Source organism: Schistocerca piceifrons, chromosome 10, assembly GCF_021461385.2.
Source record: "Schistocerca piceifrons isolate TAMUIC-IGC-003096 chromosome 10, iqSchPice1.1, whole genome shotgun sequence".
Classification (NCBI taxonomy): Eukaryota; Metazoa; Arthropoda; class Insecta; order Orthoptera; family Acrididae; genus Schistocerca; species Schistocerca piceifrons.
In genome coordinates this window covers 137,961,523-137,974,392 of record NC_060147.1, presented here as the reverse complement: position 1 = coordinate 137,974,392, position 12,870 = coordinate 137,961,523, and the positions used below count along the sequence as shown (strand labels likewise).

At 41.2% G+C, this 12,870-nt stretch overlaps 1 protein-coding gene across 1 annotated transcript in view; it reads left to right on the top strand.

The window, feature by feature from the left end:
• The window catches only part of LOC124718774, an 82,761-nt gene that overhangs the window by 55,676 nt on the left and 14,215 nt on the right, over positions 1–12,870 (top strand). Inside the window, exons 5-6 of the mRNA XM_047244386.1 lie at positions 6,746–6,962; positions 9,410–9,559. Of these exons, the coding sequence (XP_047100342.1) occupies positions 6,746–6,962; positions 9,410–9,559 (367 nt within the window). The remainder of the gene's footprint in view (positions 1–6,745; positions 6,963–9,409; positions 9,560–12,870) is intronic.

Sequence of the window (12,870 nt, the reverse complement as noted above, 5' to 3'; positions counted from 1 at the left end):
ATTGGGCAGGTGATAGTGTGGATAGAAAGTCAACTTCTGGTTATGTAATTAGATTATTTGGTAATGTTGTATTTTGGAAGTCAAGAAAACAAGCGAGTGTTACAAAGGCTTCAACTTTCGCAGAATATGTAGCATTGTCTGAAGCTGTAAGCGAGGTGAAACGTGTACATGATATTTTAGACATTTTTAATGTTAAATTTGAAAAACCTATTGTCATATATGAAGATAATTCAGGAGCATTAAATATAGCGAAGTTTGGTAATTTTACAAAGAATTCAAAATACATGGAAGTGCATTACCATTTTGTGAATGAGTATTATTTACAGGGACTCACTGATATTGTTAAAGTAGATTCAAATGAAAATGTTGCAGATATATTCACAAAGTCATTATGTAAAGAAAAATTCATTAAAATTAGGAATATGTTAAACATCGCGATATAAATGTAAGGAGGTGTGTTGGAATTATGTAATACATTTATATCGGATATGAGAAAGTTCCAGAACATTGTTCTAGAATAAGTTATATCGAGTATGTTCGAGAAGTATCGATTGTGGTGACAGCTATGTTTGTGTATATATGCGTGAGTGATGAGGCGCAATAGATAGTCTTCGTGTGTCTTTTGTAAAGTGAACATATGTATATTTTAATAAAGTATTTTATAAGTAAAAGTGTGAACGTGATTCAAAACAACCCCGAAATGTGATGCCATATTAGATTAGATTGGATTTACTTTCATTCCAATTGATATGTAGTGAGGAGTTCCTCCAGGATGTAGAACATCAGAAAAACGACAATACATGACAAATATTTACAATTCAAACAAATAAGCTAATGTACCATTCTACAGGTCCAAAGTCGAATGATGTCATTTTTTATTGAACACTATATGAAAGAATCATTTTATTTATTTATTTATTTATTATTTGTCCCGTAGATCAAATCGGTACAATGGCTTGTACAACTGATATGGGATAAGTCAATACAAATATACAGTTTACAGGAGTCTAAAATAGTAAACAAGAGTATAGAAGAAAGATTATTTTACATTACCTACCAAATTATGTTACTTAAAGTTACAGCTTTACAGAGAATTGTTACATGATGTGACAAGACTGACTTAACAACATTCAGCTTTGATACATTATCATGCACTAAGACAATTTTGATTCCAAATATTCCTGGATGGTATAAAAGCATTCTTTTATTAAAAGAGATTTCACTGCCTGTTTGAATTTATTTATTTCTTGGATTTCTTGTATAAAAGTTGGAAGATGATTATATAATTTTATTCCCATGCACTTGACACCATCACTGTACAGTTTTGTTGAGTGGGGAAGTATTCTTAGAGAGGTTTTTGATCTTGTGTCATAATCGTGGTAGTCCATATTTTTGCTAATTTTGTTGATACTTTTTTTGGTAAAGAATAATAATTCTAGTATATATTGGCATGGGAGGGGCAAAATATTTAGTTTCTTAAATAATGGTTTACTAGTGTCTCTCTGTTTTTTGAACATAATTGTTCTGACTATCTTCTTTTGCAGTTTGAATATCTTAATTGATTCAGAATTTTGGCCCCAGAAGATGATTCCATAGTTAAGTACAGAGTGAAAGAGTGCATGGTACATTGTGGTTAGGGTACTTGTGTTAGTGACGTTCCTTATTGATCTAATCATGAAGCATACTCTACTAAGTTTTGTGCTGGTAACGTCAATGTGCCTTTTCCATGTGAGCGTATCAGTAATAGTGACCCCCAAAAATTTTATTTCATTTTCAAGTTTAACATTATTTTTTTCCAGTGATATAGTTGGTAGTAATGGATTTCTGTTTTGGGCAGTGTGAAAGGTTATTCCAATTGTCTTTTTTGCATTAATCAGCAGCCTGTTACTTTGAAGCCATTGACTTATTTGATCTGTGGTTCTATCTATATTAGATTGGAGAATTTGTTCGGGCGCAGACATGAGTATAGAGGTGTCGTCAGCAAATAAAAGGGTTTTTGTGTTTGGTAGGCTGTGAGGAAGGTCATTTATGTAAAGTGAGAACAGCAAAGAGCCCAGGACGGAGCCTTGGGGAACGCCTTGCTTTATGGTACGTATGGAGGAGTGTACAGTGCTAGCTGTACCTGAGAGATTAGTTTCATTTAATTCGACATACTGCTGTCGATCTTCCAGATAGCTTTTAAACCAGTCATAGGCATTTCCTCTTATTCCATAGGAATGCATCTTTTGCAGAAGTATACTATGATTAACCATGTCGAATGCCTTTGTTAGATCTAGGAAGATACCTATGGCTGGGAGTTTTTTGTCCACAAGCTCCAGTGCATGATCTAGAAATTCTTGTATTGCATCTGTTGTAGCTTTCTTACTTTGGAAGCCGAACTGAGCAGGTGACAGGATATTTTCTTTGTCTAGAAAGGACATGATTCTGGTGGCCATTATATATTCAAATACTTTACTAAAAGTTGAAAGTAGTGCAATGGGTCGATAATTACTGGGATCCTCTTTGCTTCCTGTTTTGTGGACAGGTATAATTTTTGCAATTTTGAGCATACCAGGAAATGTACCATTCAGGAATGAGAAGTTTATTATGTGAGCTAGGGGTTTACTGATAAAGTTACTGCAATTATGAAGGAGGAAGCATGGGATTTGATCTTGTCCAGCAGATACTAATGCACTGAATTTAAAATAAAAAAGTTTTTATTTATTTATTAGGTAATAAACGCGTAATACAACTACTATAATACTTATTTACAATGAACACTTTACTGCACTGAAATTGTGCGGAAGTTATACTGTACTTACACACACACACACACACACACACACACACACACAAAATAAATTGGTTCTACTAAGAAATTCATCAATGGAGTAGCAGGAGTTGGCCACCAATACATCCTTTAGGCTTCTCTTAAACTGAATTTCATCGGTTGTTAATCTTTTTATGGCTGCTGGCAAGTTATTGAAAATGTGTGCTCCTGAATAATGCACTCCTTTTTGTACAACAGTAAGTGACTTTAAATCCTTGTGAAGATTATTCTTATTTCTAGTATTGATTCCATGACTTGAGCTGTTGGTTTGAAAAAGTGATATATTTTTAATGAAAGCAGTGAAGGAAAATAGGCATAGTGAGCTAATTTAGTCGTATTTATCGCCAGAATTTGCAATTACCTTAACAGCAGAAATAGCTGAACCTACCCGTTTCAGCAGATCATCGATATGCTTCTTCGAATTCAGTTTCTCAGCAATGTACACATCCAAAAATTTGCAATATTCTGCCTTAGCAACAGGCTTCTGTTCATAGTCATTTACTGTACAGAATTGTATATACTGTGTTTTCTCAAAATTTAGTGAGAGTTCACATGCAGAGAACCACTTAATAACTTCCTGAAACACGTTGTTTACTATTTCCTCACCTGATTTTAGTTCGTTGCGTGTGATTACTGTACTTTTATCATCAGCAAAAAGAACTAGCTTTGCATCTTCATGAATATAGAGTGGTAAGTCATTTAATACATATTAAGAACAAAAAAAGCAAAAACCCGACGTAAATCCACAGTACTTTAAGCGTAGTTTGCGGTGAGTTTACAGTGGACCGTAGTACAGTTTCACACCAGATCACTGGTTTTGATGGTGGTTGTACGGGCGTACACGACGATCAGACATCCTCGAGGCCAAAAACGTCAACAGATGAACAAAGTGTGAAACTTGCGGCAGGTTCTGTTGAAGATCGCAGTGCGACTCACTGAGGAGCGCTCTGCAGCCACTGGAATTCCTCCAGCATCAGAATTCTGCGTTCTCATATGATTTGAAGAAGGGAAAAATTTCTGCGACATGTGTTCCATAATCTTTGACTGCTGAAGAGAAGTGGAAACGCCTGGACATGCAACCTTTCTCAAACAACGGTTCGACCGTGAAAACAATGATTCCACTGTGAAAGTCAAGAATTCTCGAGTCAAATTGTATCTATTTGTGAAACGTGGATTACAGACTTCGAACGGGAGTTGAAATCACAGTCCAATGGCGGAGAGCTTCAGATTCTCCATGTCCAAAAATATTTCGACACATTCACGTTCAGTCAAAGCTCAAGCAAATGATGGTTTTTACTTATAGTCACCAAGAAATCATCACGAGTAAGTTCCGTGTGGAAGTAATGTCACAGCACTGTATTATCGTAATTTCATGCAGAATCTGCAGATAAATGCACAAAACTCGACCTCTGTTGCTCCAGGCTGGGCCGCTCATTGTCCACGACAATGCTCGCCTGCATATCGGCAATGTTGTAGCCCAGAAACTGCGCGAATACGGACGGGAAGTGTTGCCATATCCTCCCAACGGCCCCGACATGAGTCCACCAGACTTCGACTTGTCCCCGAAATTGGAAGTACCTGTGCGTGGCTGTCGTTATGTTTCTCTGGAAGAGCTTTCTATCACCATTACCCACGCCATTCGACAGATGAACAGTAGTGAACTGCGTGGAATAATAGAGCTTCCGAGACGTTCAGGTTCACTCATACAGACACAGAGATACTATATCGAAGAACAGTAACGAGATATTGAAAAAAATAAACGTGAAAGTAAAAATTAGTGCGCATTATTTATGAAATGAAATGTGCCTCGAATTTGGAAAATATAAGGTCACAAACTGTCTTCCATTATGACCAATACTGTCCTCAACATGGAATGTTAATCGAAGACAAGTGTATCGTCAGGAGTGTCCCAGGGAACTGTGACAGGACCATTCTTCTTTTCATTATGCACAACAGACCTGATGGACAGACTGAGCAGCTGCTTCCTGAGGACACCATAGCATATGAGAAAGTCTGTGCGAGGGTACAAGATGACCTAGACAGAATTTCTAGGTGTGACTAATTGCAGCTTGCTCTAATGTTGGAAAATCTAACACAGATCAGTATGAAAAACAACCACACAATCTTCAAATGCAGCATAACGCGTCCAGTCACATTAATGTGAGCATCATCTAGGCTCCCAAAGCCAGTGTGCAGTAACCACCCACAGACGTCAGATGGCAGCACTAACAGTGGAGGGTATGCAATGCTTGTTGAGGGAACGTGAGAAAACAGTGCCGTCATTATCGTAAAGAGGAAATGGGATCCGACGTCCAAAAGGAGAGAATCGCTGGACTTTGGGCCCAGGGCGGATGCATTTCCAAAATGGCCAAGTTTGTAAACCATTCGTGTATCGCTGCAGTTAAGGTACAATGTACATGGCAAAATTGCACTAGCCAAAACTGGTGCCGAGGCAACTGTGGTACACCATGCGCCATGGGGGAGGGGTGAATGCTGGCTGTGGAGATGTGTACAGGCAAATAGACATGCAATGTTGAGCAACTGACCATCCAGATGAATTGAGCAGCTACTGACAGTGTGTCCTCGACAACCACTCCAGTGAACTTTGCTGCGAATGGCCCTCTGCAACAGGCACCTGGTTCGTGCACCTGTGCTGAATGCTGTCTGTCAGCAATGAAGGCTGGGATTTGCACGGCAGTACCACAACTGGACGTCCACCGAATGGTGACTGGTGGCCTTTTTTCAGACTGATCACCTTTTACGTTCTGTCGGACAAATGGCCGTCTTCGTGTAAACCATGCAATAACTGTCGGAAGGGTCCAGTCCTGAGCAGGAGCGATACGGTCTTGTGAATGGTTCCACCATTTTCCCAGGGTGATGTCATTCTCAAAGACACAACGCATCTATCCTCGTGGATCGTGTCCACCCCTACATACAGGTTGTTTTTCTCGACACAGTGGCATCTACCAGCAGGACAATGCAACGTGTCACACAGCTCACAGTGTACGCGTGTGGTTCAAAGAGTACAAAAATGAGTTTCCTGTACCCCTCTGGCCACCAAACTCCCTGTATTTAAGCCCAATGGGGAATATGTGGGAGCACCTCAATCAGCTGTTCAGACCACTCATCCTCAACTGAGAACCCTAGTGCAGCTGGCCACAGCAGTGGAGTTGGCACAGCTCCTCTGTCTTTCCTGTACCTTCCAGAACCCCATAACACTCTTCCTCCACATCTCACAGCAGTCCACACAGAAAAGTGTTAGTGGGGTGGTCACGTTAATGTGACTGGATACTGTAGTAGCCTCACCAGCTCTCCAAACACTTTAACAACATGCATTTTGCCTCAATTTTTGTATCCCTTTAACCTATTGCACCTGTATTTTGTACTAGCTGGTAAGAGTCAAACACGTTCTCCGACATCTAGAATACATTCACTTCCCTGTTGGCCCAACATCGAGAAGCCAGCACCACTGACTCATCTGTACTTCTCAATCCCACCACCCTCACAGATCCATCTGTCCCCGTCCTCTCACAGGCTCGTCCGACTACCTTCCCCTCCCAGACATTGAAATCAGTTTTGACATCTACTTGTCCTATCAGCTACAGCATACCCTTCCCCATCCGTTGCGAATGACGGCTAACACAAACTTTCCCTGCAAAAATCCAGTCCTACTGTGTCCCACCTGTAGACACACTGTGGATCTCGTCCTACATCCTGTCCCACCCACACCCAAACCACTCACCTAGAGCGTACTCCGAGCCCCCGGCACAACCACCCTTTCAGGTTTCGAGACCACTCACATTGCAGTCTCATCAGTCTTCACATAATCATTTTTATTTGTATAAATGCAATTTACGAATGTGAAGTGTGACAGTGAGTCTGCCTCCGTGACACCCCACTACTGAAGTTCGGCTAACCCGTGTGTCCGCGTTCCAGGCCTGTCGGGGAGCCTGAGTGGGGGCGGCAAGCCGCGCTACGGCATGCTGTGCTGCCGGGGCCCTGGGGGGCGGCGGCTGTGGGGGGCGGGGGCGCCGGTGCCCACCCCGCAGTGCCCCCACTCGACGCTCAGCTCGACGCGCAGCTCCGTCTCCAGCGCGCCCGCCTCGCCCTGCCCGGCGCCCACGCCCTTCCTCGTCACGTCGGGGTCTGTCAGGTAACATACGGTCTGATTCAGTTCTGTGGTCGGGTTCTTATGATGCTCTGATGTACGTCCTCTCACCTACCAGCACCGTTCCCGGTGTCCCGCTGTCTCACCTATAGTGTCCCCGGTACCGTTCCTATGATGTCCCAGTATAATACATTAGATACTTTGGTGTTGTTCTTACGATGGCCTGGTATCATTTGTTTAATGTTCTGCTATAGTTTTCATGATATTCTTGTAAGATTCGTGTAGGTTCCTTAACATTCACAAAAGTTTTAGGTAACTATTCTGATAAGCTTCTTGCAAGTGTCAAAGTTTTGGTCAGATTCTTGTAGGATTCTGGTGTGGTCCTTGCTGGGTTGCATTAATATACTTATAAGTAGTTTTTTTTCATAAGTTGTGAGTTATTTCCTATATGTGAAATCAAGTCTGTAGAGGATACTAGATCTGTGCACTGTTAATGAAACGAACATTCCCTCTCCTTTGATTTAAGTTTCAAATAGTTCTAGTCGAAGCACATCTCAAAATCTCACAGTTCCTTGTGCTCCTCATTTTACATGGTGAACATGTTTCTGTGAAATGCTGTACCTGTGACTGTCTTTCTCAGTAACTCCATCATCAGCAACACACAAATTATTAATAGCAGTTGAACAGTCATGTGAAAGAAACCATTTCACTACATCAATATTCTTTGGTATCGTTCTTACTTCAGCTGACTTGTGAAATATTATAAAGGAATAAAAAATTTGACTTTTAGATTAATGAAAATATCAGTACCATTCAACATGCTTCTTTTTTTTTATTTTCAGATGTTTTCCCATATTTTCTACCAACCCAGCTATGCTATCTGCTTTTCTTGGAATTAAAATTCTGTTTCAAAGTTCTCATATTTGCTTCTTACCAAGAAAATACAAATGGAATAGCAATAGTGGCCTGCTGCAGTGCCTTAATCGATGTGGAAGTCTGTCCTCGATCCCTCATTTGTATCACTAACATTTATTCCCATATCTGTCCCACCTATGTTGTGCACTCCACATTTCTCTTTGTCTCTCTCAAGATTTACAAACTTTAATTTGATTTGCTCTGTGACAAGCTCTCACTAAGTCCACAAATGCTTATTATTAAGTGTAATGTCAGGATTGTTTCTGTAGTGCCTTTTTCTTTTACTATTAATCTTTGTCCAGTACTACCTGATCTGTTGTTCTACATATTTATCTAGTGAGCGCATTGAAAGTTTTGAGACTGACTGCACAGTAATGTCCACCTTCAGCCATTTGCATTTTCTCAAATAATACGATGACTGTTTTTACCTTAAAATGTAACAGAGTAAATGTTCCCAGGGCCTTCTACTGAAAGTGGCTTACAGAAACTTCCTATCGTGGTATATTATCGTATCTGAATTTGCTGATACTGTAAATTGTCTCCGCACAGAGGGCTACATCAAATAGAGTATGTCCTAGCAGTCCACAGTCTGCAGTTCACTGATTTGTCGAGGAGAGGGCTGCTCATACTGTGTCTTCTAAACGTATCCCCACTGGAGTTCTCCTCTGTGGGTTGTCTCTCCTAATACAGCTAGAAGTCAGTGTGGACATTGAGACTGCTGCTATTAGGAGTAGAATAATATTCAGTCTTTAAGAAAAAGGGACATCACCTTATATATTTGTCCAGGTGAAATAAGGAACAGTGGCATCTATCAGTGTGGTAAAGCGAGGTGCCACGTGAGAGCCAGTGGATATTTAAGTAGAAGTCACGATCTCTATGTCTGACAGTAATATTGCGCACTGCAACTATTCGACGTAATGTCACTGTGTTTCCTTGGGAGTCATTAAATTTTGAATCAAATCTTGCTCGAGCCACTATTAATAGTTACATCACTTCAACTACAACTCTTTCATTTCAGTAAAGAGTTACTTGTTCACAGCAGTGAAGACCGATCACTGAGCTACACTGCCCGATAACCGTCCCTAACTGTTTCTCACTTGGCCACGCCGGGCAGTTGTCTGTCAGAGTTTGGGCATCTGTGCCATTACTCGTTACGTTAGTCTGGTTCATTTGTTATATACCAAAAGTTAATTTTTAATTAATAATATTGCGTACGTGAAACATCGGTACGAGCAAATATTTCAATAGAGTCAGCTCGTTTTTTTAAAAGTTACCGATTAATTATTATTACTCGAAGTTACCTCACTGCCAGTTCTGTACACTCCGTCACAGAATGAGGACGGAGCCTCGTGCTGACAAAGTTTGCCCCACCCCAGGTCCAGGGTCTCAGCCGTCAGAGTGGAGTGAGTGACCTGCCTGTCTTCTGGCACGGACAGCTATAGCAGTGAACATAACTCTGTATTGAGACCAAACTGTGACCCACAATGTGGGGCACAGGTTTTACACCTCAGAATAAATGAGATTCGAGACACTGTGACGCACCCCGCCTGACTCGTGTGCCCTTGTCGCAGCAGCAGCGGGATGCTGCCGTCGGTGGGGGCCAACCTGTCGCCGGACCAGACGTTCGGCTCCATCAAGTCACTGGCAGCGGGCCGCGAGGTGGCCAGCTTCCCGCTCTCCAGGACGCCGTCACCGCCACCGCCGCCGCCCCCGCCGGGTGCCGACAGGTGAGTGGGGGAGTGGGCGGCCGGCCTAAAGCTCGGTACGGGGATTCTCACTTCTTTAACTCCTGTCTTAATAACTGCACATTGTTCATTAATCCTCATCATTTGACAAAAAAATTTGGCCTTTTGTCAACACATCGAGCTCGGGAAATGGGAAGATGTGTGTAAGTTTACCGACCTACTCATTATGTTCATCAGTGTAGTTGACAATGTAAAAATCTACATACATGTTCTGCAACCCACCATATGGTGTGTGTCAGAGAGTACACTTTACCACAACAAGTCATTTCCATTTCTGTTCCATTCACAAATAGAGTGAGGGAGAAACAACTGTCTGCATGCCTCCATATGAACTATAATTGCTCGTGTCTTACCTTTGTGTTCCTTACGTGAAATGCACATTGGTGGCAGTGGAGTCATTCTGCAGTCACCTCCAAATACTGCTTCTCTAAATTTTCTGAATAGATTTCTCAAAAAGATCACCACCTTACCTGCACAGATTGCCATTTGAGTTCCCTAAGTATATCCGTAATACTTGCATGTTGTTCAAACCTACTAGTAAAAATATGTAACCTGACTTGGTGCAGACCCCAAACACTCACTCCAACATTACTCAACAGTGGGTCACAACAGTCTCATTTACAGACGAAATATACTTTTCTAAAATTCTCCCAATAAACCAAAGTTGATCATTCACCATCCCTGCTACAGTCCTTACGTGCTCATTTCATTTCACATTGCTTTGTAATGTTACACTTAGATATTTAATCGACGTGGCAGTGTCGAGCAGCACAGTACTGATACTGTATTCGAATACAATGGGTGTGTTTCTCCTACTTATCTACCATTAACTTATATTTTTCTACATTTGGAGCTAGCTGCCATTTATCACACCAACTAGAAATTTTGTCTGCAATATCTTGTTTCCTCACTCGATGACAACACCTTCTGGCACATCACAGCATCATCGGCAAACAGCCGCACACTGCTACACACCATGTCCACCAGATCATTTATGTGAATGAACTAGGTTCTTTTACTTCAGAAGTCTTTTAGCTACTGACCTGAGAACCTACTCCATATGCCTTTACCTTTGTTAAAGAGGCAGCAGTGTGGCACCGTGTGAAATGCTATACGGAAATCTAGGAATACGGAATCCCCCGTCACTCTTCATCCACGATTCGCAGGATCTCGTGCGAGAGAAGGTCAAAGTGAATCTCCCAAGAGTGATGATTTCTGAAACTGTGCCTGTACATTTCACTAGACAGATCCCTCAGTTTACAAGCCACTTAGCTTGAAATAAAACACTCAAGCTTTCAGTAGCTCTCCCCACTGTTGGCATCGGGAATCAAAATTACTGACTGCGGGGGTGGCACAGTGCTCTGCTTATACAGATGCAATGGCAGTTTCTGGAACCTTTGACAGAGGGCCAGAGTGGCACACACAGAAGGCGAGTCAGTCAGTTTGGTCCCACCACAGAACCGAGTGATGTCAGATGGTGCGAGGGGCCAGTGCCACACATGAAATGGCTGCTCCCACATCACTATGTGTATTGAGCCTCCGCCTCTGCTTTTACTCAGTGTCCAAAGTCCTCCCCTGTGCCTTACTAAGTACGTACCCCTGGTCTCTGTCACAATTGTTGCTGTTTATCCTAATTCTGGTAGCTTCTTTTGTCACAGAATCCCAATACAATGGTGTTGGGGTCAAAACTTCCATCTGAAAAGATTGAAGTTTTCAGACCATATTTTATACCCAATTTTTAGGAAATGCTCAGCCATGATCCTTCTCAAGTTCTCTCTGTTTGACATGTTGTGAATGCTCTGTGCAACATCCGGCATACTGCAAATAATTTGACCTACATAAATGCTGCCACATTCACAGTGTACGCCGTATGCACCAGGAACTCTAAGACCTCTATCATGTTTAACAGAGCGTAACATATCTCTTATCTCGGAGGCGGGTCGGAACACTAGTCTCGTGCTGCGAGGACAAATAATACTTCATCTATACACTTTAACTGTTCCGTATAAAGAACTGCATATACGTAATTCGTTTGTATGCTGCTGACGTAGAATTTACCAACAACTACACCTGTAATATAGCTTGCCACAGACTGAATTTAAACAACTGATACTACCGTACGACACAGATTTTTACATACTGAATGCTGAATACCTACTGGCTTTAAATATTGCTGGCCGAAACGGAATTTTTTTAGATGAATGTTGCGTGCCACCTAACTTGTTTTTCGTAACACGTGTGTAGGGCAGTTATCACAAAATGTGAAAATACAAGGCATTTTAGATTAGAAATCATTTTGTGTGTTGTTACAAATGGATGATAAGTTACACACACAAGTTGTATAAATACTGTAACTAACTCACTATAGGAAAAACAATAATTACATCTCTAGAAAACCAATAAATGTGCTAAAAACTTATGGCGTTAAAGAAAATATTTACCTTGATTATTTTAAATTCATAATAAGAAAAATAACATTTACACCCACATCTGTAATCTGTGAATCATTATGAAATCCTTGGCAGACGGTACATCCCACTGTATCAGTTAGTAGGGCTTTTTCCCATTCTGTTCACATATGAAGCATAGGAAAAATGATTGTTTAAATGCCTCTACATATGCTGTAATTAATCTAATCTTATCTTATCTTCACCACCTATACAGGAGTGAAAAGTAGGGGGTTTGTAATGTATTCCTAGAGTTATCATTTGAATACTTTCTCAGGATAATGTCCATCTGTCTTCAAGAGTCTGCCAATTCAGTTCTTTCAACATGTCAGTCACACTCTTGCACAAGTCAAACAAACCAGTGACCATTTGTGTCATCATTTTCTGAATTTATTCAATATCTCTGTTACTCCTATTTGGCATGGGTACCACACCCTTGATCAATATTTTAGGATGGGTCACACAAGCATTTTTTAAGCAACCTTCTTTGTATACTGACTGCATTCCCATAGTATTCTGGCAATAAACCTAAGTCTGCTACCTGCTGACCCATGACTGAGCCTATGTGGTGGTTCCACTTCAAGCTCATAATAAGTGTTACACCCAAGTATTTGTATGAGTTTACAGATTCCAACTGTGACTCACAGATATATTCATAGCTTACAGTACTATGTTTCTTTTTTGTTTTGTTTTGTTTCGCGAAGTACTAAATTTTATATTCTTCAACATTTAATGCAAGCTGCCAAATATTGCACCTCTTTTTAATCTTATCAAGACCTGGTTGGTTGGTTGGTTGGTTGATCGAGGGGGGGGGGGAGGGGGGGGGGTCCAAACAGCAGGGTCATT